We start from the raw sequence: 27,236 nt of genomic DNA on the forward strand, positions 1-27,236 counted from the left end.
TAAAGACTGTTCCAGATGTTATATTTAAGGCTGTTCATAGAAGAAAAAGTGGTAGATTTGTATAGGTTTCAGATCTTTTGAAAAAGTGAACTCCGAAGGGCTTGATGTATGCTGTAATTTCAGTAACACTAGTGTTTGTCTCATTGGATTGGTGAGGATAAAATAGAGAGAAGAATAATGTATGCTGCTTTACTTACTTTAGCTATACCCTACCTTTCTCCCCAATGAAGACCCAAAGTGGCCTACATTGTTCTCCTCTCCTCCATTTTATCCTCACAACAACCTTGAGATGTAGGTTAGGCTGAGAGTTTGTGACTGGCCCAAGGTTACCCATCAAGCTTCCATGTCAGAGGGGGGATTCAAACCTGGATCTCCCAGATCACAGTTGGACACTCTTACCATTAAATCACACTGTTTTTGGGTCTCCATTGGGAGAAAGAGTATAAATGAAGTAAACAAACAACTATGCATTCTTCCCATTGTCTATGCCCATGAATGGTCTCACAGCCTTTCTCTCACCTTCCACAATTTCCTTGGCCGGCAGAAACCCTCCCTATAAGTGCATTTTGCTTCTCCAGCCTTACTTCTATCAAAGCAGCTTCTCTGTGTGGTTTGGATGTTCTCTGTTGCCACCTGAGGGAGACATCCAAGGAAAGTACATACTTCTTTAATTGCCATTGAAATGTTAAGGAATATGGGGATTGACAGATCATGCTGCTGGATAATTCCCACCTTCAATACTTTTACCTCTTTTGGCGGCTATAATGATCTGCTCCATTCTGTGTCTCTTCAGTGAGGCTCAGTGGAATGTAGAGTTATGTTAGCTTCAGTTGGCTCATTCCTCCACCTCTAATGGGAAAGGAGAGAGTCTGTGGGAATTGCACAGTGCCTGACTGTTTATGAGACGGTCTTCTTTTTGTCTGCCATGATTGGCAATGCTGGAAGAGAGTGGGGTTAGTCTTGGTGCTGTAGATGATAGGTTATGTCCCTTGGTCATGGCTTGTGATCTGTGTGTAGATGAAAAGTTAAAGAAACTCAGCTTCATGACATGTCTTGTTTTGTTCTTCTTTATAGTTCTCTGTGCAAAAAACTTGGTGAAAAAGGATTTTTTCCGTAAGTAAATACTTTTTACATATGCATCATACGAAGTGTAATGTCTGATTGCCTCTCTGCTGTATTCCTTTCCACAAACAAGCCACTGGGTTGGATGCTGTGATCCATTGATGCAAAGACTGAAGATCTTGCCCACGTTCTCCTTCCCACAGCAATTCTTTCTGAACCCAGGAAAGTTTATTCTTGGGATCGTGGGACTCACATGCTCTATTAAACCACACTGGCTGGGAGAATGCAGTGGGGAGGGGAGAAGGTGATGAAATCACCCTTTTCTTTCATCAGTGGACCTGTGCTGATGGAAGAGGCAGGATGATTTTGCTCCCTTCCCACTGCAGCTTCCTGACACATATGGTTTTTGCAAAACTGGTCATGTGACCTTAGAAATAAACTTTCCCAGGATCCTTTCTTGTGTGGGAGAGTGGGGAAGATCTATGACCTTCTGCCTACAGGACTGTGAGATCCAACCTATTGTCAGGGAGTTCTGTTGTAGTAATCTGAGTCACTGTGGATATAGCCAGAATATGTCAATTGAAATCCAAATGCTCTGGTTTATGCATTGTTTTGATATGGATATTGATTTTGCCATTGCATTTATAATACAGTTTTTTTCTGGCATGTCTAATTGTACTGAATTACGATGGAAGCATTTTGTAATGAATAATTCATTTGCTTTTGTATAACTCTTGTTTATAGAATTAGAATATAAAAGAGGATCAATAATATAGTCTAACTGTACCTAATGCAACAATCAAAAGAGCTATATATGCATCATTCTCACAAACACGCAATCATTTTCAGACGTTGTTACCACAGAACATACATGCTTACTTGAATGAGTTTGTGGTTTGATTTTAAAAAATGGATTTTTCCCACCTCCCTGGTCCTCTGCAATTTATCATACTACCTGAAGAACTACAAGGCTGAAGTTGGTTCCTTATTCCCAGTTCCTTATTCATCCAAAAACAGTGAGGAGAGTTTGAAAGCTCTGAACCCCAAAATAAGATTTGGACCCCCAAACTTCATATAGCCCCATGTTCAGCGAACTCTCCCCTTCGAGGGGACATATGCTGTGTCCTGGTCCAAAGCGCGGTTCTTGTGCCAGCTGTTCCAAAGTGAGGCACCCCCAGGACAATCACACGGGCAGACACTGGGGCCAAGCTGTACCCCAAAACAATGTTTGGACCACCCCAAAGGTCTCATCCCCACGGTCTGGAGACTGTCCCCTGCAAGATGACATACAGTGATGCCCGGTCGAAACACTGGTTTCGGATCCACAGTCTTCCATTTCAGGTGCATGCAAGAAGCCTGTATTTGAACAAAAGATCTGAATAAGGAACTGGTTTGACTATTTGCCCACTACATCCTGGAATAAGGTTTGGACCACCACATGTCATACACTCCCATGTTTGGTGAACTCTCCCCTTCAAGGGGACATATGCTGTGCTCTGCTTCAAAGCGTGGTTCTTTTGCCAGCAGCTCCAAAGTGAGGTGCCCCCAGGACAGGAATGAATAAGGAACTGGGAATAAGGAACCAACTTCAGCCTCGTTGAAGAACTTACCCCTAAGGATGGAGAGTCCTTTGTTTTCCTTCTGGAGAATTTGGTGTGAAATTATTAAAGGCTTTGGCTTTGTGTAAATTAGTAATTGATTTATAGATTCCTTAGTCTTTGGTGGCATAGCAATATCTTTCAAAGAGTGTCCAGGTGTGTTGATTTTGGAGCTAAAGAAAGTTCCCATTCTTCTTAGTATTTGATCTGTGAAAACTGTTGTAAAAAGCCAGTTTTATTTTGGTATTTATGACAACAGCCCACTTTGTCTAGAGGTTCCCATGCTGTGTGCCCAAATAAACAATTACACATGTGGCAAGATCAACAACTAAATAAAAAGATTATGGGCTTCCTTTGTACATCTCCTTATAGGAAAGCAAAGTGAATCCTCTCTGTTTGTTCTGAAATGTCACTTTTAAGATAAAAATACTTGAGAGGTTTGATGCTTTCATGGTGGGAAATGGTACTAAAACAGGGTGGCAAATATGCTTTATGCACAGTTTGCATAAAAGTTTCTGAAAATTAAAGCTCATAGGACATTGTAACAGGAGTACTGTTGAGTGAGAGGAATGATAATTGGAATGGAATTAAAACCTTTGTTACAGAAAGCCAGCAAATAGCAGTTGATCATGGTAAAGATACATAATTTTATTTCATGTTTACATAAAAAGTATTTTCCTTACTTCCAACAGGGCTTCCTGATCCATTTGCTAAAGTTGTGGTTGATGGATCTGGCCAGTGCCATTCTACAGATACTGTGAAGAATACCCTGGATCCAAAGTGGAATCAGCATTATGACCTGTAGGTGTCAATGTGGTTGATCAAAATTTAGCCAGGCTTTGAGCTAAGTAGTTAAGAATATTACTCTGAACTGAGAATAGAAATTGTTGGAACCAGGTAGTTCCTGACAACAAATACTTGGAAGCCTGATTTTATTACTTTTTAATGGTAGATTCCTTTTGAAAACTAAGGCACAGTTAACAGTACCTAGTTTTTAAGGGGTGCTTTTCATCTGTAGCTATCAAAGTGCTTTACTAAGTATTTCAGCATCCTTAGTTATTCTTGTGGTGATTGATGAACACTTGCATAAACATCTGCACTACCTTCCATCCCTCTCCTCAATCCTTTTGTCTTTTCACTTTATTTCCTCATCTGCTTTTTGTTGATGAAAATTTCAAGCTTTTTGCCTAAGATTAGTTGGACTGTTTTGTTATGTTTATAGCATATCCAATACATTTTTGTGCTGTTTCTGATTTCTGAAATCCAAGACCTATTGTATTGCTTACTGGATCTCTCATGCAATTGGATTGCATTGTTTTGTGCCATGTAGGCTTCGTTGAGCCTCAGTGAGATGTGCAGGCTATAAATAAAGTAAATAAGTAATTCTAATTAAGAAACAGTATTGTAATATTCTCCAGAAAAGGAGAAGAGCTGCTGTTCTCGCAGCACATTTACTTTGAAGGGTCACAGAACCTCAGTGCCCAAGCAACTGGTACTGTGTAAATGTCCAGCTAGCACTTAAGTATACAATAGCCATTCAATGTTCCATACTGCTTAAACTAGTAGAAAATGCAGATTTGGCAATGATTTTCTTTCAATTGCTATTACTTTTAAGCAGTTATTTGTATTAAAATCTAATAAGACTTTTAAAGAGAAACTCAAGGAAAGTCAATAAGATGAAAAGAGAAAATGCAGTACTGCTCTGCTGCCACTATTTCTTTATATAATTAAAATACTTGCAAAGGTAGGGGAAATATTACAAATTGCACTTAGTCTGGTCCAGGGGTTGCTTGCAGTTATTAGAATTCAGTAAATGCCTGCAATCAACAGAATACATGCTGGTTGTGTCCCTTCCTTCAAATTAATAGTTGTTGAAGAGCATGTATGTATGTGTACTTTAAGATTAGGGCATGGTATGTGGTACTGCAGAATGATAAATGCTTTGGATGGTAAATTGTTGGCTGCCTACAGAAACACTCATTCCTCAAAGAAAGCAAGAGATGTGAAGGCAGTTGCTATCTCTTGTCTGAAAATTAGATGTGATTGAAATAACTTTTTTTTTGAACAATGTCCTTTTTGTTCTGTCAATATGGAACATTTCAATCCAGGTAATTAAGGGAGTTCACACAAACTGCTATTTGTGTAAGCTTGTACTAATTAAGGTAGAGAGGTTTTTGATTACTTTATTCATAGGATTTAAATGTGAATTTAACATGATTCACACGAGTCCTTAGCTATTTGTGAAATGTTAATGTTAAGCAATCCTTTTCTTTTGCAGAAGGTTCGAAATACTATAATAAACTTAGTATGAAGTATTCTGCCAAATTTTGTTGAGTGATTTGAAAGTCTGAGATTATTTACCGTATTGTCCCCTTTTAAAAATAATCATATAGTGTCTTCTGAAGGCCTCATAATAATGTTTCCCCTAACAACACAGGAATACTGTTCTCCAACATATGACACATTCATTGTTACAGGAAATAATTTGCATGCCAAGGATAATAATATCTCAGTGGCAAAATGCCCACTTTGTCTCTCCTGTGAGGACTTGGATGATTTGAGCCTGTTATGCATGCACATCTTACCCCAGATTTTCATAGCAGTCATGAAGCTTCTATTTGGATTCTGTGCTTGCATTTCACACCATTCTTTTTCCTCCAGATTTTTTTTTTATTTTCTGAAATCTGGTCTATTTTTTCTGGACATTTAACAAAGAATCATATTTTTCCCAAGTGGGGTGGGGACATCACTCGTGATATGGTGGTGAGTGGTGACAAAGGGGTTTTTTGTGTGTATGTTTTCACAAGCGCTGTATCGTGGCTGCACAGTAATGCCAACTTTCTGCCCTCCCTTGCAAATTTGCACGGTTTTCTGTTTGCACATGCCCTTTAATGCTAATGGCTGTGCTCTGACACAAAATTTAAAAGGTCACTGGCCTCGGTGTTCCCTTTAAGCTGAGTTAGTGTGAGCTAGCTCACAGTTTTTTAGCCTCTGGCTCACACATTTTTGTCTTAGCTCAGGAAGGATGGCTCCAGAGCAAACTAATTTATGCAGTAGCCAAATCACTTGCTCACAACTTTAATGCTGGTAGCTCACAAAGTAGAATTTTTGCTCACAGGACTCCACAGCTTAGAGGGAGCATTAAGCCTCTTTATTTGAAAATAAGTTTGCCATTTCTCCTGGAGATTCAGTTGTGCTTACTCACTGGTTGCCATCTTGGCAGTGCATTAAAGAATCTCACCATGCCAGTTGCATTCCTTCCTCCAAATGGATTGATCCTGAGCAATACTCTGTTTGGCGATGTGCGAAAGGTTCGCGTGGCTCAAGCACCATTTTTAAGTAGCCCAGAGACTGCCAAAATGGTTGCCTCCCCTCAAAAAAACTTTATGAGGCACCATTTGCTGTAGGAAAAGAAAAATATGGGTAAAACACACACAATGTATCCATGCTGAACAACGCTCTGCAAATCACTAGGACTTGATTTGGTAATGAAAAGGGGGATGTTCTGATCATGTTTCTTTTAAATCATACATTTCCTTAGCGCACTAAGGCAGAGGAATAATCCCATTGTTTAATTAGGTGAATGATTTAAACAAAGATTTGCAAAGATTCCCTAATCAGTTGCCATGAATTGCAGAGGCGCAGTTTTGCCTGCGAAGGGTAGCAGACAGTACATGATGGGGAGCAGAGATTTTATAATGGCATATTTTTTCAGTATTAAAGTGAAAAATGTTTTCAAAGCTTGGGTCCTTTGGCATTTCGTCTCCAGTATCACGTTCTCAGTGGCTTCCCATCCCAGTCTCTCTCTCTTTGCTTCTTAAATTATGCCAATTTCATTCACCGCTGGTGATTCCTTTCCCCTCCTTTTTGCTTTGAATTAGTGTTTTGTGTCTAGCTTGATGGCTATCTGACAGCAGTGCAGATTCTGTGAATTTAGGCAGATCATAAGAGGGAGGGTGGGAAGGGATGAATCAGCACTTGGCTCTCATGGCCCTTTCTTACGTGCCCTGGGTAATATTGATCACCACATTGAGGTAAGGAAGGAATTTTCCTCCAGGCCACATTGGGTCAGGGATCCTGGAAGGTTTTTACCTTCCTCTGGGCAAAGAACAGGGGTTACTGGGGGAGTGGGGGGTATGATTGTTGTGAATTTCCTGCATTCCCTTCCAGTTCTGTGTTTTGATTCTGTGGTTGGTGAACATTAGTGTTCAGCCAGAAGAAGGGGCAAATATTCAAATTGATATTACAAAATCTTCTAAATTTTATTTCACCTTTTTATGGAGGACAAATGTTGAAGGTATGTTTCAAATAGTATTGGTGGGAGGAAAATCGATTTTGGCTTCATGGTACTTAAAGATCCTAATTGACATTCAACAATCCCCTTCCTTCCTCCTAAGGAAACTGCATCTAAATGTAAAGTAGGCTTGTTGTGGTATTTATTTATTTTATTTTATTTTTACTTTATACCCCACCCTACCCCGCAAGCGGGCTCAGGGCGGCTTACGTAATTGGTCTATAGATGACCGTACATTCACATAAAAACAATTTAAAATTCAATACAATAAAATAAAACAAAACCTCATAAAGTGCTAGTGCTAATACATTGAAAGCATAAGATGGCGTGCTGAAATTACCATACAACCAGACAGTTTCACTCAATGATCTTCCGGAGCACAGTGGTAGTGGCCAGATGTTAGTACTACGGGCCGGCTCATTAGTGGTTGGGGGCAGCGTCTCCTAGTTGAAAGCCTGGTGGAAGACCTCCATCTTGCAGGCCCTGTGGAACTGCATAAGATCCCGCAGGGCCCTGATCTCCGGGGAGCTCATTCCACCAGTGTGGAGCCACCACCGAAAAGGCCCTGGCCCTAGTAGTGGTGAGCCTGGCATCTTTGGGGCCCGTGTAGGGCCAGTCGGTTCTGGGACCCCGACCTCAGTGCTCTTTGGGGTATATATGGGGAAAGGCGGTCCCGCAGGTATGTCAGACCCTGGCCATACAGGGCTTTAAAGGTAAGCACCAGCATCTTGAATTGAATTCGGTAAAAGAATACTTAAATTACGTTACAGGTATTTGGAGCTCAGCACCCTTCTGGCATTACCAGGGACACAAACAGTAAACTTGATCTCTAATTGAAGGTTTTAATGAGAGGCAGTAGGGATGAAGAGGAAATATTTATTTTGAAAACATTAATCTCTTTTAAAACTGAATGCAGTAAATGCATGAAGCAGTTTTCAAACTAGTAAGTCATGGTTTCTCTGGGAAGCACAATCTTGGCTGCTTCCACAGGGCAAAGATTATCAACGTTGCTTTTATCACCACTGAGAATAAATGCATGCATGCATATATTACATACATACATTCTTTATTTATGATCCAGAGATCAAACAATATTATAACAACAGATCAAAGTAAGAGCAAAGCCTTCGACAACATATAGATCAAAGTAAGATTATAACGAGTCCGTGTCTAGTACACACTGCATATAGGTGTAAACATTAAATAATTAAAATTTTAAAACCTTCCTATACTTAGGTATTGAGAGTTTGGGTTATCATCTTCCTTGTGGATAAAATCTTAGCACAAAATGTGGCTGCTTTAATGGAGGTCTCGTTTGACTGATCTGCAAGGAGGTGGGATGTATAAAGTATATCCAAGCTACCTGGGAACTTAAATGGAATAGGGGTGAGGTGTATGGAGAGCATGTCCTTGTAAAATTTACAATATAGTAACACATGCTTGACTGTTTCGACTGTGCCAGATTGGCAGGGGCAAAGGCGCTGGGAGTATGTAATGCATAGTTATCTCCTTTCTAGAAGAAGAAGAAGAGTTGTTTTTATAACCCGCTTTTCACTACTCGAAGGAATCTCAGAGTGGTTTACAATCACCTTCCTTTCCTCTCCCCACAACAGACACCCTGTGAGGTAAGTGGGGCTGAGAGAATTCTGAGAGAACTGTGACTGACCCAAGGTCACCTAGCTGGCTTCATGTGAAGGAGTGGGGGATCAAACCCCAGGGCTCGACATGATACCACCGGAGCTGATTAAGATGAACATTGAGTGGTGGGTGCTAATCCCGGCCACTCTTTTTACAACAATTGATCAGACAGCACAAATTCCTAATGACTGGGGCTTGGCCATCATCATTCCAATATACAAAAAAGGAGACAAATGTAATCCATCCAATTACCACCCAGTTAGTTGGCTCAGTGTAATGAGCAAGCGCTATGAGAGGCACCTATTTTAGAAACTCTGGGATTGGCTAGACCAAGAGAACATCATATCCAAAGAACAAGTGTACTTTAGACCTAACCACTTCACTAGACCAATGTCTAGTTTTATACCACCTGAGATGAAATATAGTACCAGACCTCACAGAGGGTTCTGTGTAGCCTTTGTCGACTCTAAAATTGCCTTTGGCAGCATTGCTGGGCTAAATTAAAGGCCTCATCAATTGATTGTATACTACTTGCCCTTACTCATATGCTGTACGAGAATAAATTCCTGATAGAATTAATTCTCTCATGGATTGCTGCCTTGACGTGGCGAGGGGGCTTGTGTGGTTCAATGAGGCTGTGGGCTATGCCGTGGAGGGCCATCCAAGACAGACAGGCCACAGTGGAGAACTCAGACAAAACGTGATCCACTGGAGAAGGAAATGGCAACCCACTCCAGTATCTTTGCCAAGAAAACCCCATGGACAGTAACAAAAGGCTAAAAGATATGACGCCTTGAAGATGAGCCCCTCAGGTCGGAAGGTGTCCCAATATGCTACTGGGGAAGAGCAGAGGACAAGTACAAGATACCCCAGAAAAAATAAAGTGGCTGGGCCAAAGCTGAAAGGACACTCAGTTGTGGATGTGTCTGATGGTGAAAGGACAATACTGCATAGGACTCTGGAATGTAAGATCTATGAATCAAGGTAAGTTGGATGTGGTCAAAAATGAGGTGGCAAGACTGAACATCGGCATCTTGGGAATCAGTGAACTAAGGTGGACAGAAATGGATTAATTTAACTCAGAAGATCATTATATCTACTACTGTGGCCAAGAATCCCATAGAAAAATGTTGTGGCCTTTATAGCCAACAAGAGAGTGAAAAAGACAGTAATGGGATACAATCTCAAAAATGACCGAATGATCTCTGTCCGAATCTAAGGCAAACCATTCAACATCACAGTAATCCAAGTCTATGCCCCAACCACTGACACAGAGGAGGCTGAAAAGGACCAGTTCTATGAAGACCTACAACACCTCTTAGAACTAACACCAAAAAAAGATATCTTTATCATTATAGGGGACTGGAATGCTAAAGTAGGAAGTAAAAAGGTAACCGGAATAACAGACAAGTTTGGCCTTGGAGAACAAAATTAAGCCGGGCAAAGGCTAACAGAGTTTTGTCAAGAGAACGCACTGGTCATAGCAAACACCCTTTTCCAACAACCTAAGAGGCGACTCTACACATGGACATCACCAGATGGGCAACACCGAAATCAGATTGATTATATCATTTGCAGTCAAAGATGGAAAAGTTCCATACAGTCAGTAAAAACAAGACCTGGAGCTGACTGTGGCTCAGATCATGAGCTACTCATTGCAAAATTCAGGCTTAAACTGAAGAAAGTTGGAAAAATCACTAGGCCATTCAGGTTTGACCTAGATCACAACCCTTATGGATATACAGTGGAGGTGAAGAATAGATTTAAGGGTGTAGATTTGATAGATTGCCTAAAGAACTATGGATGGAGGTTCGTGACATTGTACAGGAGGCAGCAAGCAGCACCATCCCAAAGAAAAAGAAATGCAAGAAAGCGAAGTGGCTGTCTAATGAGGTTTTACAGAAAGCTGAGGAAAGAAGGAAAGCGAAAGGCAAAGGTGAAAAGGAAAGATTTACCCAACTGAATGCAGATTTCCAGAGAACAGCAAGGAGAGATAAGAAGGCTTTCCTGAATGAACAATGCAAAGTAATAGAATGGGAAGGACTAGAGATCTCTTCAAGAAAATTGGAGAAATCAGGGGGATGTTCCATGCAAAGGTAGCCATGATAAAGGACAAAATCGGTAGGGACCTAACAGAAGCAAAAGAGATTAGGAAGAGATGGCAACAATACACAGAACTATACAAGAAGGACCTCAATGTCCTTGACAACCGTGATGGTGTGATCACTGACCTCAAGCCAGACATCCTGGAGTGCGAAGTCAAATGGGTCTTAGAAAGCATTACTAACAACAAAGCTAGCGGAGGTGATGGTAATTCACGTTCCTGGGATCCAAGATCACTGCAGACGGTGGCTGCAGCCATGAAATTAAAAGACGCCTGCTCCTTGGGAGGAAAGCGATGGCAAACCTAGACAGCATAATAAAAAGTAGAGACATCACCCTGCCAACAAAAGTCTGTATGGTCAAAGCAATGGTATTCCCATTAGTAATGTCTGGCTGTGAGAGTTGGACCATAAGGAAGGCCGAACACCAAAGAATAGATGCTTTTGAATTATGGTGCTGGAGAAGACTCTTGAGAGTCCCTTGGACTGCAGGGAGATCAAATCAGTCAATCCTAAAAGAAATCAACCCTGACTTCCTTGGAAGGCCAGATACAGAAGCTGAAGCTCAAATACTTTGGTCACCAAATGAGAAGGGAGCACTTACTGGAGAAGACCCTGATGCTGGGAAAGATTGAAGGTAAAAGAAGAAGGGGACAGCAAAGGATGAGATGGTTAGACAGGGTTACTGATGCAACGAACATGAAATTAAACAAACTCTGGAGGATGGTGGAAGACAGGAGGGCCTGGCGTGAAGTGATCCATGGGGTCGTGAAGAGTCAGACTCGACTGTGCGATGGAATAACAACTAAACAGCAAGGTTACCCTTCACACAGGATTCATGTTAAGGGAGTGAAGCAAGGCTGTAATTGGCCCCCTTTTTATTTAAATTCTATATTTTACTCAATGGTCCAAGTATTGACCAAACTAGGGACAAAAAAGGGGGGAACAAATTTAACCCTGATACCTAGGATCAAGAACCTAAAGAGGTAAGTCCAGCAGAGTAGAGGGCCAACAACTGTATATAATATAAAAATACATGTATTTATTAGCAAAGAATTAAAAAAAAACATGTAAGGGCCTAATTATACCTCATATAAAAATACCAGAATCATACACACAGGGGCCAGTGGACTTGACCTGACACATTCTGCCCTGTTTAGGCCTTCTTCAGACGTCAAAGACAATGAGGAACAAATTGGCTTATACCATAATACAAGACAATTATACAACATGGATACAAAATGGACCAGAAAAGAATTGCTGTAAAAAAATTAAGAATGTGAAATTAAATACATATAATAAAATGAATAAACAATGTCTATATTCTACTAAAAAAAACATATTGACTTATTTCCAAGGTGAAACCACTAGGCACAGAATAAAAGTATAAATGAGGCCTCCAAAGATGCAATCACGTGCCAAATGATATTTCACTGATTATATGATCTAGATGCAAAAAACCCAAAAAAAAACCAATGCAATCTACAATATTGAAACTTAATTCACAAATTAATAAATAAATAATATTATATTGTTACTTTTGGTCCAGAAAGTGCCTTCCAATGATTGTTTAGTTCAAGCCAAAGTGTCCACAGCAAAATTGCCTCTATAGCAAAGAGCAGTGCTGATAGATGAAAGTGCTGGAGCTTTATACCAAGTGAAAGATGATGCAGTCCTTGTGGAATGCCTTGAAATAGTCATGTGATTGCACATCCCACATACAGCATAACATTTAAAACTACAAAACAATACAAATTCCAGACTAGAAATTAAACTGTCATAAAATCATACCATACACCAGCCCAGCTGTTCATTGGTTTCAGTGGAGGATGTGGGCAACATCTTGGGGGCCCGTAGAATTGGACCCTCTGGTCCAATCTTTTTGAGACTTGGGGGTTTTTTTTGAGGAGAGGCACCAGCAGCTGTGCTACAAATTTGGTGCCTCTAGCTCAAAACTGTCAACATTCACTGGATTATGGAGAAAGCAAGGGAGTACCAGAAAAACATCTACTTTTGCTTCGACTGTGCAACTGAACAACAACAACCTACCCGAAACCCGAAAAATACTGAGGGGGGTTTTCGCGCACACCTAGTAGATGCTGCACAACAGCAATTTGCTCAGAAGTCACTTGTGGGGGAGAAGGTGTTATAACAAAGAGTCTGCTCTACCAAGTGGAGGGTTGACAAGGCTTCACCTGAGGACAACAACCTGAGAACAGGGACTTCTCTTTGTCACCCCTTCTTTGCCAGCTGAGTAGAGTTTAAGGAGGTGCACTGGGTGGGAGAGTTGAGGAGAGGTATGAAGATGGCAGATGGTGGCAAAGGTGTTAGCAGTGAAGGGCTCTCCAACAGCAGGTAGAGGTCAGCTAGGTCCTGGGAGAGGGGTTGGGCAAGAAGTATGGCTACTGAAGGAATAGCACCAAAATGAAGCCCACATATCCGCATACTTCTTTTTTGCTTCCTCCTTCTTGTCCACACACTGAACAGCTCCCACCAAGTTTCCACCTTTTCCCTCTCCTTCCAGTTACTATGATAAAGTTATGAGTTTCCCAACAGACCTCCCCCCAGTTATTGTCACAAAGTAAGGTGAGAATGTGAGAAGCTGACAGGGAGGACAGGGGAAGAAAGAATCATGCAAAGGGCAGAAGCAGCCGTTTGGGAGGGCTGGCCTGTGACCTACTTTCAGAGGCTTTGCAGCCCACTTTTGGGTCTCAGCCAGTGTTCACACTAAGCTAAGTTTTTAGCCTCCGGCTCACACATTTTTGCCTTAGCTCAGGAAGGATGACTCCAGAGCAGACTAATTTATGCAGTCTATGTAATGCTTGCTCACACCTTTAATGCCGGTAGCTCACAAAGTAGAATTTTTGCTCACAGGACTCCACAGCTCACAAGACTCCACTCTGGGTTAGGCTGAGACATCGTGACAGATTTGAACCTGGATCTCCTGAATCCTGATCTGTGTACTATAACATACTGGTCCTCTTGAAACAAATGTATTGATTCGTTTGTCTGAATTTGAAGAAGAGAATTAGCTAAAAATTCAAGCACTCTTCTCTCACCTGCTCCCCTCCTGCCACACTGCAAGAGCAGTTTGTATCGCTTCTGTGCTTGAGACTCAGACTGCGTGTCCTTTAGCAGTTTCCAAGTGTTTGGAAACATTGTAACAGCTGACATAGCATATGAAAAGGATTTAGAACAAAGCACTGAACATTGGAAAAGATGGTTAGTGCATTTTACTTTTTTTTAAATTCTGTAACTATTATAAGCAGGAACACAGAATATGAAACAGACTTTTTTGTTATTTATCTGGGACTTAAAACCTTTTGTTACAGTTATACAATATTAAATTCAGGTGGGCAGCCATGTTAGTCTGAAGCAACAGAACAAAGTTTGAGTCCAGTGGCACCTTTAAGACCAGCAAAGTTTTATTCAAGGTATAAGCTTTCATAGGCACACACTATTAAAATGACATTGTCAAGGCCGATAGACTAAACTATGACTTGTCCTAAAATTGCATGTATGTTTCTATGCTGCTGATAATTTCGTTCATTAAACATAACAAAACTCTGCGTTGTTTTTAATCTAAATGTAGCTAGGCCATCATATTTTCCTTTCTCCATAATCACCAGTGTGCCTGTAGAGCAGTGTTGTTCCCTGCTGTGCTTGTCTGTTCTGTTCTCGTATGCAGGCCATAAAGTGAAATCTTCCAATATCCTGCTGTCTGAAGGCCTGCATACAAGAAAGAAGCTAGGTTTGGGGGTGAGAAATGCATGAGTGGTAGCATGAAAAGACCTACAGTTGTAACTCAGAAGGTAGGTCAGGCTTTTGGTCTGCCTACTTTGACAGCTACATTTATGGTTAGATCTTGCAGGGGAAGTAGATCATTTAAAAGGGTTCAGTGTAGGAGGATATATTTCACCCCAACCTGGATGGCCCACGCTTGCCCGATCTCATCATATCTCGGAAGCTAAGCAGGGTCAGCCCTGGTTAGTATTAGGATGGGAGATTACCAAGGAAGTTCAGGGTCGCTGTGCAGAGGCAGACAATGGCAGACCACCTCTGAACATCTCGTGCCTTGAAAATCCTACGGGATTGCCATAAGTTGGTTACAACTTGACAGCACTTTCCACCACCAGGAGGATGTGTTTAGTAAGTGGAATACTTGGTTGCTTGTGCTGACAGGGAGAGCATCTATGTAATGGAAGAAGACTGGGCTAAACATCTCTTGGGGATAGCCATAATTCTTAAATCTTATATCCTTCAGGCTTAAACACCCGATGATATACAAGTCATTTTAACTTAGACATTCTGTCATTGTCTAGCCAAAGGACGTTGGCAATGTTTGATTTATGCAAAACATTTTGAAAAGCTCTTTGAAATTCCTTCATATAAAATCTGTTTTACAAATATATTTACTTGAAAGTCTGTTGCAGTCTGCAGCATGTAGTTCCTGTGAATGTGACCACCTGCTAGCAGATGTAATATTTATGCTGCTTTTAGCCTCAAAAGCACTGATAAGTAGTCAAAAAGAAACTGTATTCCATGGAATGTCCAAAATATACAATCTACAACATTTGTATTTTTCTGATTTCTTGTCACTTTTCAGATACATTGGAAAGTCAGACTCGATAACAATCAGCGTATGGAACCATAAGAAAATCCATAAAAAACAGGGAGCTGGTTTTCTGGGTTGTGTGAGACTTCTTTCCAATGCTATCAACCGCCTTAAAGACACTGGTTGTGAGTAGATAAGCAAACACTTTGTTTTTGAACAAGTTTTTTAGAGAGACTTAAAATGTTGGTATTATGGAAGTTGTTTTTCTTTATTGGTGGGAGAGTATCTCAAGAATGAAAATGTTCTTTGTCTCTATTTGGTGGCTTCTAGAAATGTTTTATGGTATGTCAAGTGTCACATGATTGTTGCATGTGGTAAAGTGTTCTGTTTTTATAGATCAGAGGTTGGATCTATGCAAGCTTGGACCAAATGACAATGATACTGTTAGAGGACAGATAGTAGGTAAGTGTTGGCTTGTTGATAGTTTGAATATGTGATAGTAGACGTAAAACGCCAAACACAATTGTACTAAATCTTTGAACTATGGGCAAATGTTTAGCAGTACTACAGCTCTTTCTAGATTTCTCCTATTACCTCCCCCTGCCCTCCACTTTCATATGACAGGTGAAGAAGGGCAGTCTTCTGGAGACTTCTGCTATGTATGGTTTGGATCCAGTTGAGTGTTTCATGGGCAGAAGGATTTCCAGGCACAGAGCACAGCTTTCTTGCCTTCCCCTTCCTCTGTAGCCCCGTATGCACCCTGGAATGCAAAGTGGAGCTAAGAGAATTCCTTCCATCCACAGAAACACTTTGCTGGATCAAAGCAAAAGGGTCCATTTTTTCCCATGCCACTTGGGGGGGGGGGTTTCCTGTTGAATACATTCAAATGAAGCAGTGGCTACCAAATCTGTGTAAAATACTTTTCTTCCTGTTACTGTTGTTGTATTTTAAAAATACTTTTAGTGTTATTATTTAGTGTTCCTATAGATTTCTGTTTCTCCTTTCAGAAACCTTGGTTTAATGGCAGTTCATGAGTAACTTTTCCTGAACAAGATTTCCTCAGTTTTGTTATTCAAGTAATTATTGATGTACCAAACAATATTAGGTGTTATTCAAGTTATTGTCCAGCCAATTATATGCTTTAAAATCTTGTGGCCTTCAGTGTGAGAGAGTTAAGCTGATCATACTTCTCCCATTAAAATAAGCAGGCTTTGTAATTGCTTAACTTTGGCTGGATCATGTCCATTATGTCACAGCCTTTACAAACTTACCTATTGTACATGTGCTTCCATGTCATGGCACCCACATGAAAAAAGACTTCCTTTGACAAAATCCTTGTGAAAAATAACACACATTGTACTACAGATTGTTTTGTTTGGCTGTTACTGTTTTTCATTGTAAAGCCAATATCTTCACTCAGTGGTTAAACTGTTTTGTTGTTTGAACTGTTACAATTAAGAATCCACTTCCTCATGTGCTAGCTTTATATTTATATTTGGACGAAATGTCTTTGAATTAAACAATGGAGGAAAGTGGAATGCTAGAGTACTCTGTCTATAGTTTTCAGATTTAATCACATACTTAGTTCATAGTTATACATTTTTAAAATTATCAGTATTGGTTGAAAATGTTGACAGTCTAAGCACTTGTAGAGTTCTACTTCCAGTTGGTACCCACATTCTGAATATGAGTATGTTTTTGGCTGCAAGTGGGTCTGGTTTCTACATTATCTTTTGCTGGATAGATGCTCATTTTGGTCTAGACATGAGCTTTCGTTTCCAATCAAAACAGGATTAGGAAAAGCACATTAATCTTTATGCCACAGAACCCACAAATAAAGTCATGTGTTCAGTTTCATTCTCAGCTAACCTGCTTTTAAAGTAAACAGGACTACCTAGGCTTTCACATACAGTCTTTGTCTTACAATTTACACTTCAGGTACAGAACTGCCATTTTTTTGTTCTGTTGTGAAGATGGTTTATGCTTAAGAAATATGTTACCATGGATAAAGGCAGTGTCATTTTTTTTTTAGCCGTGTATATTTTTATTGGAAATGTGAGCAATGTTTGTCTCATTTAAATTCTGCCAATTCTGCATTGTGGCTGTGTTTTATGTGCAGTACATTAATGTGTCAAATAAATGGGTTATTTTTAAAAAGTACTGTTCATCTTCCAAACAAGACAAAAGTGCAAATTAATATTAAAGTGCCAAACAATTCAAAAGTTCATTGCAAAGTTCCTATTTGAAGGGATATGGAAGCACTGTGGTTTAGCACCCTTTGCTGTTAATAATCAGTGAACTGTTTTTGCATAGAGGTATATTTCTTCTCTGTTGCATCCCTGTCAGGGAGGACTGGCCCTGGCAATTAATTAGTTTTGGACCCCACCCCAATGTTATCCACAAGTACATTCTATTTTCCCTGAAAGGAGTTAGTGGTAGTCCTTTGCATGTGGAAAAGATAGTAAAGGGGGACACCACTGAGGTGGGGGACTAGGCCAGACATTCACATTCTGCCTCTTTTCAGCTGTGTCCTATATTGTAGCTAAAGCCACCTAAGCTTCCGGCTCTTTCTTTGCCCTGTTCCCCATGCTGCCACCACTCTTCTCACTGCTATCACAAAATTCTTTCATACTTGCTAGGGGAAAAAAAAGTTAGAGCAGTGGTCAGGTATTTAGAGAGACTGCTTTATTTACCCCATGGCAGCACCATCAAAATTATATCACCCAGGAGCAAAGAAAGCTGCCACTTTATAGAGATCTCTGCTGTTTTGTTTTCCTGCAACAGTGCATTGCAGCAGTAGTGGAAGGCGGATGAAAAATGAGGGAAGATGGGGGGGGGTAATCCCCCAGCCTGAGGAGAAGATGGCAGTAGCCCCCCCCAAAGGCAGGTTTACTTAGTAAAGCAGTGGGTCTTCTCCCTTCCTCAAGTCAGTTCCCTCACTTTGTTGCACTTATGACTGCTCTGAATGTGACAGGGAAAGTTTTGGATCTGGCTGTTATATACTAACAAATAGGGGACCCACAAATAACTTGTGGGAGTGGGAAAATCCCATTCCCCTGCTGGGTCTTTCCCCTCATCCATATGTTTGTCTCCCTCTCTTTGTTGCTTCTTTATACCTCCTCAGCCCTCTTACTGGCTCCTCAGCCCTTTCTCTGTATTAAATACTGGGTTCAAGATGCATTGCAGTGAACAGCTCTTACTTTATTAAGTGATTTCAGGAACAAGACTGAAACCTCAGGACAACAGTCCTGTTTAAACAGCATGCAAAACCACACCCAAACACACCCAACTCCCAATGATAGGCTATTTACATAACATTATTTTCTCATTGGTCACCTCCAAGAGTCCTGGTGGGCTATTGTTCTAGAGCTCCAAGCTCAGCCAGTCTTTGGTACCCAGTCCTGGAATATTCCAGCCCTAACACTCTGCCAACACAATCTCCTTGTTGCCACTGCTTCCTCTTCTTTCTCTTGTTCTTCCATGTCACTGCTTGCCTCTTTATGCCCTGCAGCCATTGCTATCTCTGACATTATTTACTGGGTTTGCTAGGTAATCACCCAAATGATGGCTGAGATCTCATGATGCAGCATTGTGAGAGTTTATTTATTCTTTCACTCCTGGGGTTTTTAAATCACCACCACTTATCTATTTTTATTTTTTGTTTGTAGAAAAATCATCCCTTCTCTGAACATGGTCCCATTGTATGGATTTTGATCCACTTTCTACAATCATGTTCTTAGATAGAAATATAAAATTATATCTTTATATTAATGTAAGGTAGTTTATAGTAATAATATGTGAATTCTTGCCGCTTGGGAATACAGATCTTCTAATTTGGCCTAATTAGTGGAAAACTAATGAAATGGTGGCTTTATAAAACTTCTCTATAAGACATATTGTTCTTTTTCAAACACAGTTGTTGTTTGAGCTGCATTACAGTATCTTTAATTTTGACTTTCGTTTTAATAGTAAGTCTTCAGTCCAGAGACCGGATAGGCACGGGAGGTCAAGTTGTAGATTGCAGTAGGCTATTTGACAATGATCTACCTGATGGGTAAGTAAACACTATAAAGGCAGGAATACACTGCATGTCATGACAGTAATTCAAATTTTATTTGACATTAGTGGTATTGCAGAATACTTCTTTGTAGGTGTGTGCATTTGGTATAAACTAAACCAAATAAATATCCAAAAAATACCTTATTGGTATTTTTCAGGTATTACTTAAGCCAAATACATATCTCTATTGGGCTACTGATATAGCTGAGCCCAAAAGAAAGGGTTTTTTCCCTGGCTTTTATTTGGGTCAGCTATTACTACAAGCCAGCCCCAGATGAGTCCCTTTAAATGCCTTTTCCCCTCCATTGGAAACAAAGGAGAATGGGGGCATCTTCTTCTTGGGCCCATAGAACTGGAAATATAGAGGGTTTTTTTGAGAGGCATCAGCAGCTATGCTGCAAATTTGGTGCCTCTACCTCAAAAAACAGCCCCCCTAGAGCCCCAGATACCCCCAGATCAATTCTCCATTATAGCCTATGCAGACCATTGACTATAATGGTTCCCATATGGTATAATGGAGCAAAAAAAAAAGGGGAAAAAAGGCTATCCCGAATATATCCAAATACCATACCAAAATTGGGATTCGGGAATATCAGGAAGTACTGATATTTTTTGGGTTCAATATACCTGAACCCAAAAAATACTGAATTTTTTTTTTGCACAGCCTTACTTCTTTGTTTAAAAATTATTTTTACATAGACTTATTTTATTTTAAGTATGAAGGGGCAATCAGAGCTATAGCTATCCGAGAGTATTTCTAGTAAGTCACAGTTGCACATACTTTCACTTAAAATTTCTAAGGGGGAAAACAGTGTTATGTTAAAGGCATATATGAAAATGTTGGTATTCTGAATTGATGTAAAATAACTTCTAGAAGTATAATTTTAAAAATGTAAGTTTAATGTTCTTCAATTGGATGCACTATTAACTGAGATTTAAGTGATGTTTCTTAGAATGTTAGAGTTGGCAGGGACCTCCACGGTCATCTAGTCCAACCCCCTGCACAATGCAGAAAATTCACAACTACCTCGCCCCCACATCTGCAGTGACCCCTGCTCCATGCCCAGAAGATGGCAAAAAAATCCTATAGGACCCCTGGCCAAACTGGCCTGAAGAAAATTGCTTCCTGACCCCAGTGGCGATCAGCATTTCCCTGAGCATGTAAGAAAGGGCCATGAGAACTAAGCACTGATGCAACTCTTTCTGCCCTCCCTCTCATGAGACTTCCTTTTGGTGTTTCAAGGAAATCTCTGACTCATCAGCCGTGCCTTATGTGAGTGATATGATAGGTGAAAGTACTGTTTAAAACATGTAAGGTTGTTCGGAGAAGATGTAATAATAGCTGCAGACTCTGCTCAGTCTCAGAAATTTTAAAGCTGGATTTTAAAAGAGATTCTCTGAACCTGTTGCAATGGAACCCTGTAACTGCTGCTTGTGGAACCCAAATTGCTTGTAAAAAATTGCATGAGAGGTTTTGTATGTGTTACTGCTGATGTCTTTGTGCTGTTTGGATGTGACAGGGTATTTTTGCGTTCAAAAGTGTACATTTGCTTTCTCCCCTGCCCTGTACCTGTTAACAACCCGCTTGTACTTCAGAAGCCATTAAAGATGTTTTGCATTGTGCATGGTGGAGGGGAACGCTGTGCTGAAAAACCCTACTCTTGAATGTGTGTGTAATGAGGGAGATAATAATTCATAAGGACTATTGTTCATATGATGCTGCCTGCTGAAAACAAAACTTCTCATGAATAAAGGGTATTTAATCTTAATTGATTCTAGTTGGGAAGAAAGGCGGACAGCCTCTGGAAGGATTCAGTATTTAAATCACATTACACGAACAACACAATGGGAGCGACCAACACGGTAAGAATCCCTAAGAGGAGAGCATGTGTATTACTCTGTCAGTGAATGATTCTGAGCACGCATGCCTCTTATGGTGTTCAGTAGTAGGAGCTCATAATTCCTAAAAATTGGGCTACAGACTGTTTCTCTTCCCTCGTTCCTACTGGGCCCTCTTCCCCTGTTGCCATTGGTCATGAATATCCTAACATAACTTCTGTAATTTAAAACCCTTCCTACATGGTTGTTTTCACCTTATGTCTGTGTTAACACACACAAGTTTAATGGGTGCATTCTACTATTTAAATAGATATGAAAACTGTACATATAGGATGGAAGTATTTTGTTTGTTGTATTTATTGACAACAATAAATTGTGTCAATAAATGTGTGTAATCCCGGTCTGCATGATGGTGATCATGGAAATTGATGCAGTATATGAAAGAGGGGTTGTTGTGGGTAGATGGTCTGACACCTTTGTGAGTGATTGCCACTGTATCATGATGTCTTATTGCATTAATGATCAGCGTGCATGTTGGTGATAGGGTTGCCAACTCCAGGCTGGGAGATTTGGGGGAAGAGGAGGGACTTCAACGGGGATGTGATGTCCCACGTCCACCCTCTGAAGCTGCCGTTTCCTCCAGTGGAACTGATCTCTGTGGTCTTAAATGTCACTTGTGTGTAATCCCGGTCTGCATGATGGTGATCATGGAAATTGATGCAGTATATGAAAGAGGGGTTGTGGGTAGATGGTCTGACACCTTTGTGAGTGGTTGCCACTGTATCATGATGTCTTTTTTTTTAGGTAAACAAATTTTATATTGCCACTGTATCATGATGTCTTATTGCATTAATGATCAGCGTGCATGTTGGTGATAGGGTTGCCAACTCCAGGCTGGGAGATTTGGGGGAAGAGGAGGGACTTCAACGGGGATGTGATGTCCCACGTCCACCCTCTGAAGCTGCCGTTTCCTCCAGTGGAACTGATCTCTGTGGTCTGGAAATCAGCTGTAATTCCTGGAGAGCTCCAGGCCCCACCTGGAGGTTGGCAATCCTACGTGGTTACCGCATGCCTAAGACCATTGTTTCTGTTTAATTTTGTATATTGGGTGTTAGATATTAGATTATTTAACAAGGTAAAGAAATAAATAGAAACACAGGGGGTAGTCACTTTAGCTCTTTGTTCCATCACTGGTATAGAAACACTATATGTTTCTGTATAAAACAGCATTTTGTGGCCATAGTTACAAACAAGCTTCAGTCACCTTGCTCTTAAATAGAATTCATTTGGCCATCCATGTTGGCATGTATACTATATTCATTCAGTTAAAGCTATCCACAGTCTTAGGAAACATTTTTCCTTTACAAAGAAAATAATATTATTATTTTTCTGCAGGCCGGCATCAGAATATTCCAGTCCAGGTCGACCTCTGAGCTGCTTTGTGGATGAGAACACTCCCATTACAGCTATAAATGGTGCAACATGTGGACAGTCATCTGATCCCAGGCTAGCAGAGAGAAGAGTGAGGTCTCAGAGGCACAGGAATTATATGAGCAGGACCCATCTACATACTCCTCCAGATTTACCAGAAGGATATGGTATGCAATCTCAGAACTGCATAACTGCCTGTTATTTGCAGAGCTGTACTCATGATGATTTCTGAAGACTGTTGTGGAGAGAGAGCTGAAACCGTCTTAAGGAAAATTTAAATGGGGTAAAATTTGCTGGTAGAGGTTCCAAATTTGAGGTGTGTGTGTGTATCACTGAGATGAAAAGGTAGCCTTGCAGTGTGTATATTTTCAGTGAAATACAAGTGCTTCACCTTTCATGTTTTATAGAGAATGACTTGAAACATGTCTAAAATTGCTTCAGGTATGATTTGTTATGGCAGCATTGGCTGCATACCTGGAACTAGTTGCTGCTTTTCTCAGGTACTGCTTGATGTACCATGGAAATCTGTGTCTGTTATATTTTACCTCACCCTTCTTCCAAGAGTTTATGATTGCATATATGGATTTAATCTCACAACAGCTCTGAGAGCTGAGAGTATGTGACTGGCTCAAGATCACTCAGGAAACTTCATGGCAGAATGGAGATTTAAATACTATTCTCCTCAGTCCTAATCCAGCATTGTCGCTACTATGCCATACTGACTCCGTAGTTTGACCTGAGACCATAGTGAGAGAGAACTGATGTGTGTATAATGGTTGTCTAGCACTGCTGCTACCCCCTTTAATTTAATTCAATTCAATTTAATTTAATAGACATGTGGGGAAGAGGGGCAGGAGAATGAAGGGAGACTTCAGAAAGAGTTGGGTTTATAGCAACCACAATCTCTTTCAAATTTATCAACAACATTTGCCCAGAAAAGAGTCGAGCTTTGTCTCCCTGTGCCTGTAAGTGATTTAAACACCAACTACCTTGGTAAAAACCTAAGGCTAAATACTGGTAAGAGACTGATAGTCAACTGGTACTGTAAGGGAAAATTGAAAAGAACGTTGAAGAGAGAGTTCAGGGCCTGTGGATAGTGTGAAGCCAACAGTGGCCCCTACCACTCTGGGACCAGGTCTTCTCAGAGTCGGGTTGCTTGGGAATACAGCCCAAATGAGGGCTTAAATGCCAGCTGAGGCTAAATACTGGCTCTACCTACATTTGAGAGTAACTTCTGTCATAGTTATTTTTAATGTACTGTCTTAGAATTTAACTCTTATGCTTTGAGTATAAAACTTATAAGCAGAGTAGTTAATTTCCTTGCAGAATGTAGCAGTTCTCTAACCACAGTTGACTTGGATCATGTACACAGCACAGGTGATCTAGGAAGCCTTGTGTGCAGAACAGTCTTGCATACATTGCTATACATTTATGATCAATGCTGTCTGCTTTGACAGACCTAATCACTCTGGGGAAAGAGAGTGAAAGGAGGAGCTTAAAATGCCCTCCCCATAATGCGCAGTCCTACTGTTTGTTTAGCATTTTGCTTGACCCCAGCTAGTTGAGGTCACTGAGTATGCACTCCCAGTCTGGTCGAGAATGATGATCCATATGCAGAAGCCTATTGGTATGCATGGCACTAACTTAAAGGAAGGGGCCAGTGGTGGCTGCGGCTGCAGGATTTCGTCTTGCAGAAAATGGTGGCCTGAAAAGGGAAAAATCAGCATTTATTTATTACAAAATCTGTACTCTACCTTTCTGCCTCATCAGTGCAGCTAGAAGTTAAAACAAGCATAATAAAAACACATCATAATAGTTAACACCAGCACTAAAATATGTGTGTAGAAGCACAGAAAAACAATAATTAAAATATAGGGCAGGAAGGAGCGATCACTGAAGGAATGCCAAATGAAACATTGTCTTCACCTGCGGGTGGAAGACAGTGACAGAAGGGTAAAGATGAATATCCTTGGAGAGAGAGTTCCATAGTTTTGGTGGCATGACCAAGAAGGCCCTCTTTTGGGTTGCTACCTGCCAAATCTCAGAAGGCAGGAGCACTTGAAGTAGGGCCTTAGAAGATGTCTGTAGTGGTTGAGTAAGCTCATATGGGACTAGACAGTCTTTCAGGTATGCTGGTCCCAAGCTGTATAGGGCTTTAAAGGTCAGCACTAGCAACTTGAATTGGGCCTGGAAACAAATTGGAAGTCAGCGAAGATAGGCCAGGACTGGATTAATATGGTCCCTATGAGATGGCTTCTTAGATAGCAAAAGGGATATGTTTAATGATCATCATGGCCATATCTTGCTGTAGAAGGATCAAAGGCAAGTGAGAAGGGACATTTGTATCTGAGCTTGTGAGAATGGAATGGAGAAAAAGGGACAGTTGGTAACAAAACATCCAGGAGGAGATCATTACAAAACAAATTATTGATTAGGGCAGAATAGTGGATTAGCGCAGCCAATATTGGATTAGCACAGCATGTGGCAAGGGGCATCAATAAGGGTTATGGGACAGGGACTGAGGTCTGTCCAGATGGGGAGGGAACTTCATGGAATGGTTGCTTCCAGGCTACTTCCTGCTGCTGATGGTCATTGGCCAAAGCCAAGGTAGAAGTATAAGGAATACACTTTTTCTGACTGAGCGGGTGTGTATATTGCTGAGGTTTTGCTTGCAAAGCTTTTAAAAGCTCCTTCAGTAATGGGTGGGGTTCTTGGGATTCATATATTTATTTATGAATAAATATATAGTTTGATCCTAAAATACAAAGTAATACTCTGTATTATATGAATATTCATATTGTTTAGACTCCTTTGCTTAACTGATCTTTATAATTATGGCTTTCATAATACCATTCCACATGTTTGCAGAATTCTTAAAAATAACCAGAAGAAAATCTTATGGGCATTTTGTACATGTGCTCTTGACTATGCATCACATGTGAATAGATCCTAGCGGGACTGTTGGTGATAGGTTTATTGCATGCTCATGCACTCCCTTGCTGATGCACAAAGTTGTGTTTTTTGCAAATCTTCAGTCATGCTTTTTACATGTAAGGATGGTGAAGAGGAAAAGAATGTGATTACAGCAGCAAGGCAGGTTCATGCCCATCATGAAAAAGCTAGATTTCATCATTCCTGAATGCAGCTTTTAGTTTCTAAAAATATCGTGGCAGGTATTTTAGATTATGTAATAGTTTAAAGCTTAAAAGATAGTAAAGAGACGTGAACCAACAGCTGTATACTCCCCCCTCCTAATTAACAAAGGAGGGGATGGGAGAAAGGAGTTGTTGCTTGTTAACAAGTTAGCAAAACTGGCCAAGGTTGAAATGCACAGATAAGATAAAAAGAAAGGGGAAAAAAGGAAAAGAAATTACAAAGCCTCAGTAGAATAGCAATACTGGGGGAAATGGGGAGGGAGAGGTATAATACCCCCGATAAGAACTTAAAAGGGGGAATGGGTGAGAAAAAAATAAAATAAAACAGAAGCTCTAAGAGTAGAGCCAATATGTGATAGCAATATTTCAAAATCTTTTGACATCCATCTTAGAAGGGCAATAAAATTTACAATTAAATGGTGTGGTAATGATTTATAGCCCATTGGTTTGATCTGCTTTCAGGTATGGTGTTTGTGCATAAACAGTTCTCTTGCTGTTGTAGATGCTAGTTTATTGTGGTACCTGTGCAGTCCCACATGGGTACTGTGCATGTGCAGGCTTTCCGCAGAGAGGATTTTGAAGCTGAAAACATCTAGAGATGCTCTGTCCCTCTCCCTCTCTCTGTTTCCTGCCTTTTCCAGCGTGACATAGAGGGTACAGGCTGGGGCATGTGATGCTCTGTATTCTTGGTGCTTGGGGGGGGGCAACAATGGGAGGGCTTCTAGTGTCCTGGCCCCACTGCTGGACCTCCTGATGGCACCTGGTATTTTTGGCCACTGTGTGACAGAGTGTTGGACTGGATGGGCCATTGGCCTGATCCAACATTGGCTTCTGTTATGTTCTTATGTACAGAGCGTCCTTCCCTCAGTTCTCCCTCTGAGGTGGAGGACATCTTGTGGGTGATTCCCATCCATCACTTAGGGAGGCAGGACTAATTTCAATTACTTCCTGTTTCCTGTACAGGGAGTCACCCTAGGCTCAGTTCTTTTCCTGCCTCAGAAGGGAGAGCAGCTAGGTGTAGGCTGTGCCTAAACCTATCTTTCTGAGTTAACTTACTTTCACTTTCTCCTTCCATCTTTGCTGTTCCCGCTCTGAAGAAACTTAAGAAAAATAAATAAATCCTTTTCTTCTTCCTTCCTATATGTTATCCTCTTTTCTCCCCCTCCCCCTTTTGGAGGTTGAACATTGCCGGGCCGGCTGCTCTCTTAATGGGAGGGGATCTCACAGAGTACCTTCCATGGCGTTAAGAGAGAATAGCAATGGATTTTTCTCCACTCTAGAGATAGAGGCCGTGGCGGTGGCTGACACTCAACCAGCAGAGCAAGGCGAGGATGGCATTCCAAAGCACGCCAAACAGCTGCACCCCCCTGTAGCATTTACGGAGCCCGCGCCAGCCTCAGTGGCCATTTTGGAGTTCACTGGCCACTCTATACTTTAAGACGGGAATGGTGAGCAGAGCCTAATCCTGCACATGGCGCACCCCGAAACCTATGGTTCAAGGGG

At 40.9% G+C, this 27,236-nt stretch overlaps 1 protein-coding gene across 1 annotated transcript in view; it reads left to right on the forward strand.

Moving 5' to 3' along the window:
• The first annotated feature begins 995 nt into the window (after nt 1–995).
• Nucleotides 996–27,236, forward strand: part of SMURF2 (SMAD specific E3 ubiquitin protein ligase 2) — a 59,871-nt gene continuing 33,630 nt past the window's right edge. Inside the window, exons 1-7 of the mRNA XM_015423642.1 lie at nt 996–1,113; nt 3,353–3,461; nt 15,301–15,434; nt 15,646–15,711; nt 19,219–19,303; nt 21,088–21,171; nt 22,543–22,745. Of these exons, the coding sequence (XP_015279128.1) occupies nt 996–1,113; nt 3,353–3,461; nt 15,301–15,434; nt 15,646–15,711; nt 19,219–19,303; nt 21,088–21,171; nt 22,543–22,745 (799 nt within the window). The remainder of the gene's footprint in view (nt 1,114–3,352; nt 3,462–15,300; nt 15,435–15,645; nt 15,712–19,218; nt 19,304–21,087; nt 21,172–22,542; nt 22,746–27,236) is intronic.

This window comes from Gekko japonicus, unplaced genomic scaffold (assembly GCF_001447785.1).
Source record: "Gekko japonicus isolate JY-2015 unplaced genomic scaffold, Gekko_japonicus_V1.1 scaffold33, whole genome shotgun sequence".
In the NCBI taxonomy this organism is placed as follows: Eukaryota; Metazoa; Chordata; class Lepidosauria; order Squamata; family Gekkonidae; genus Gekko; species Gekko japonicus.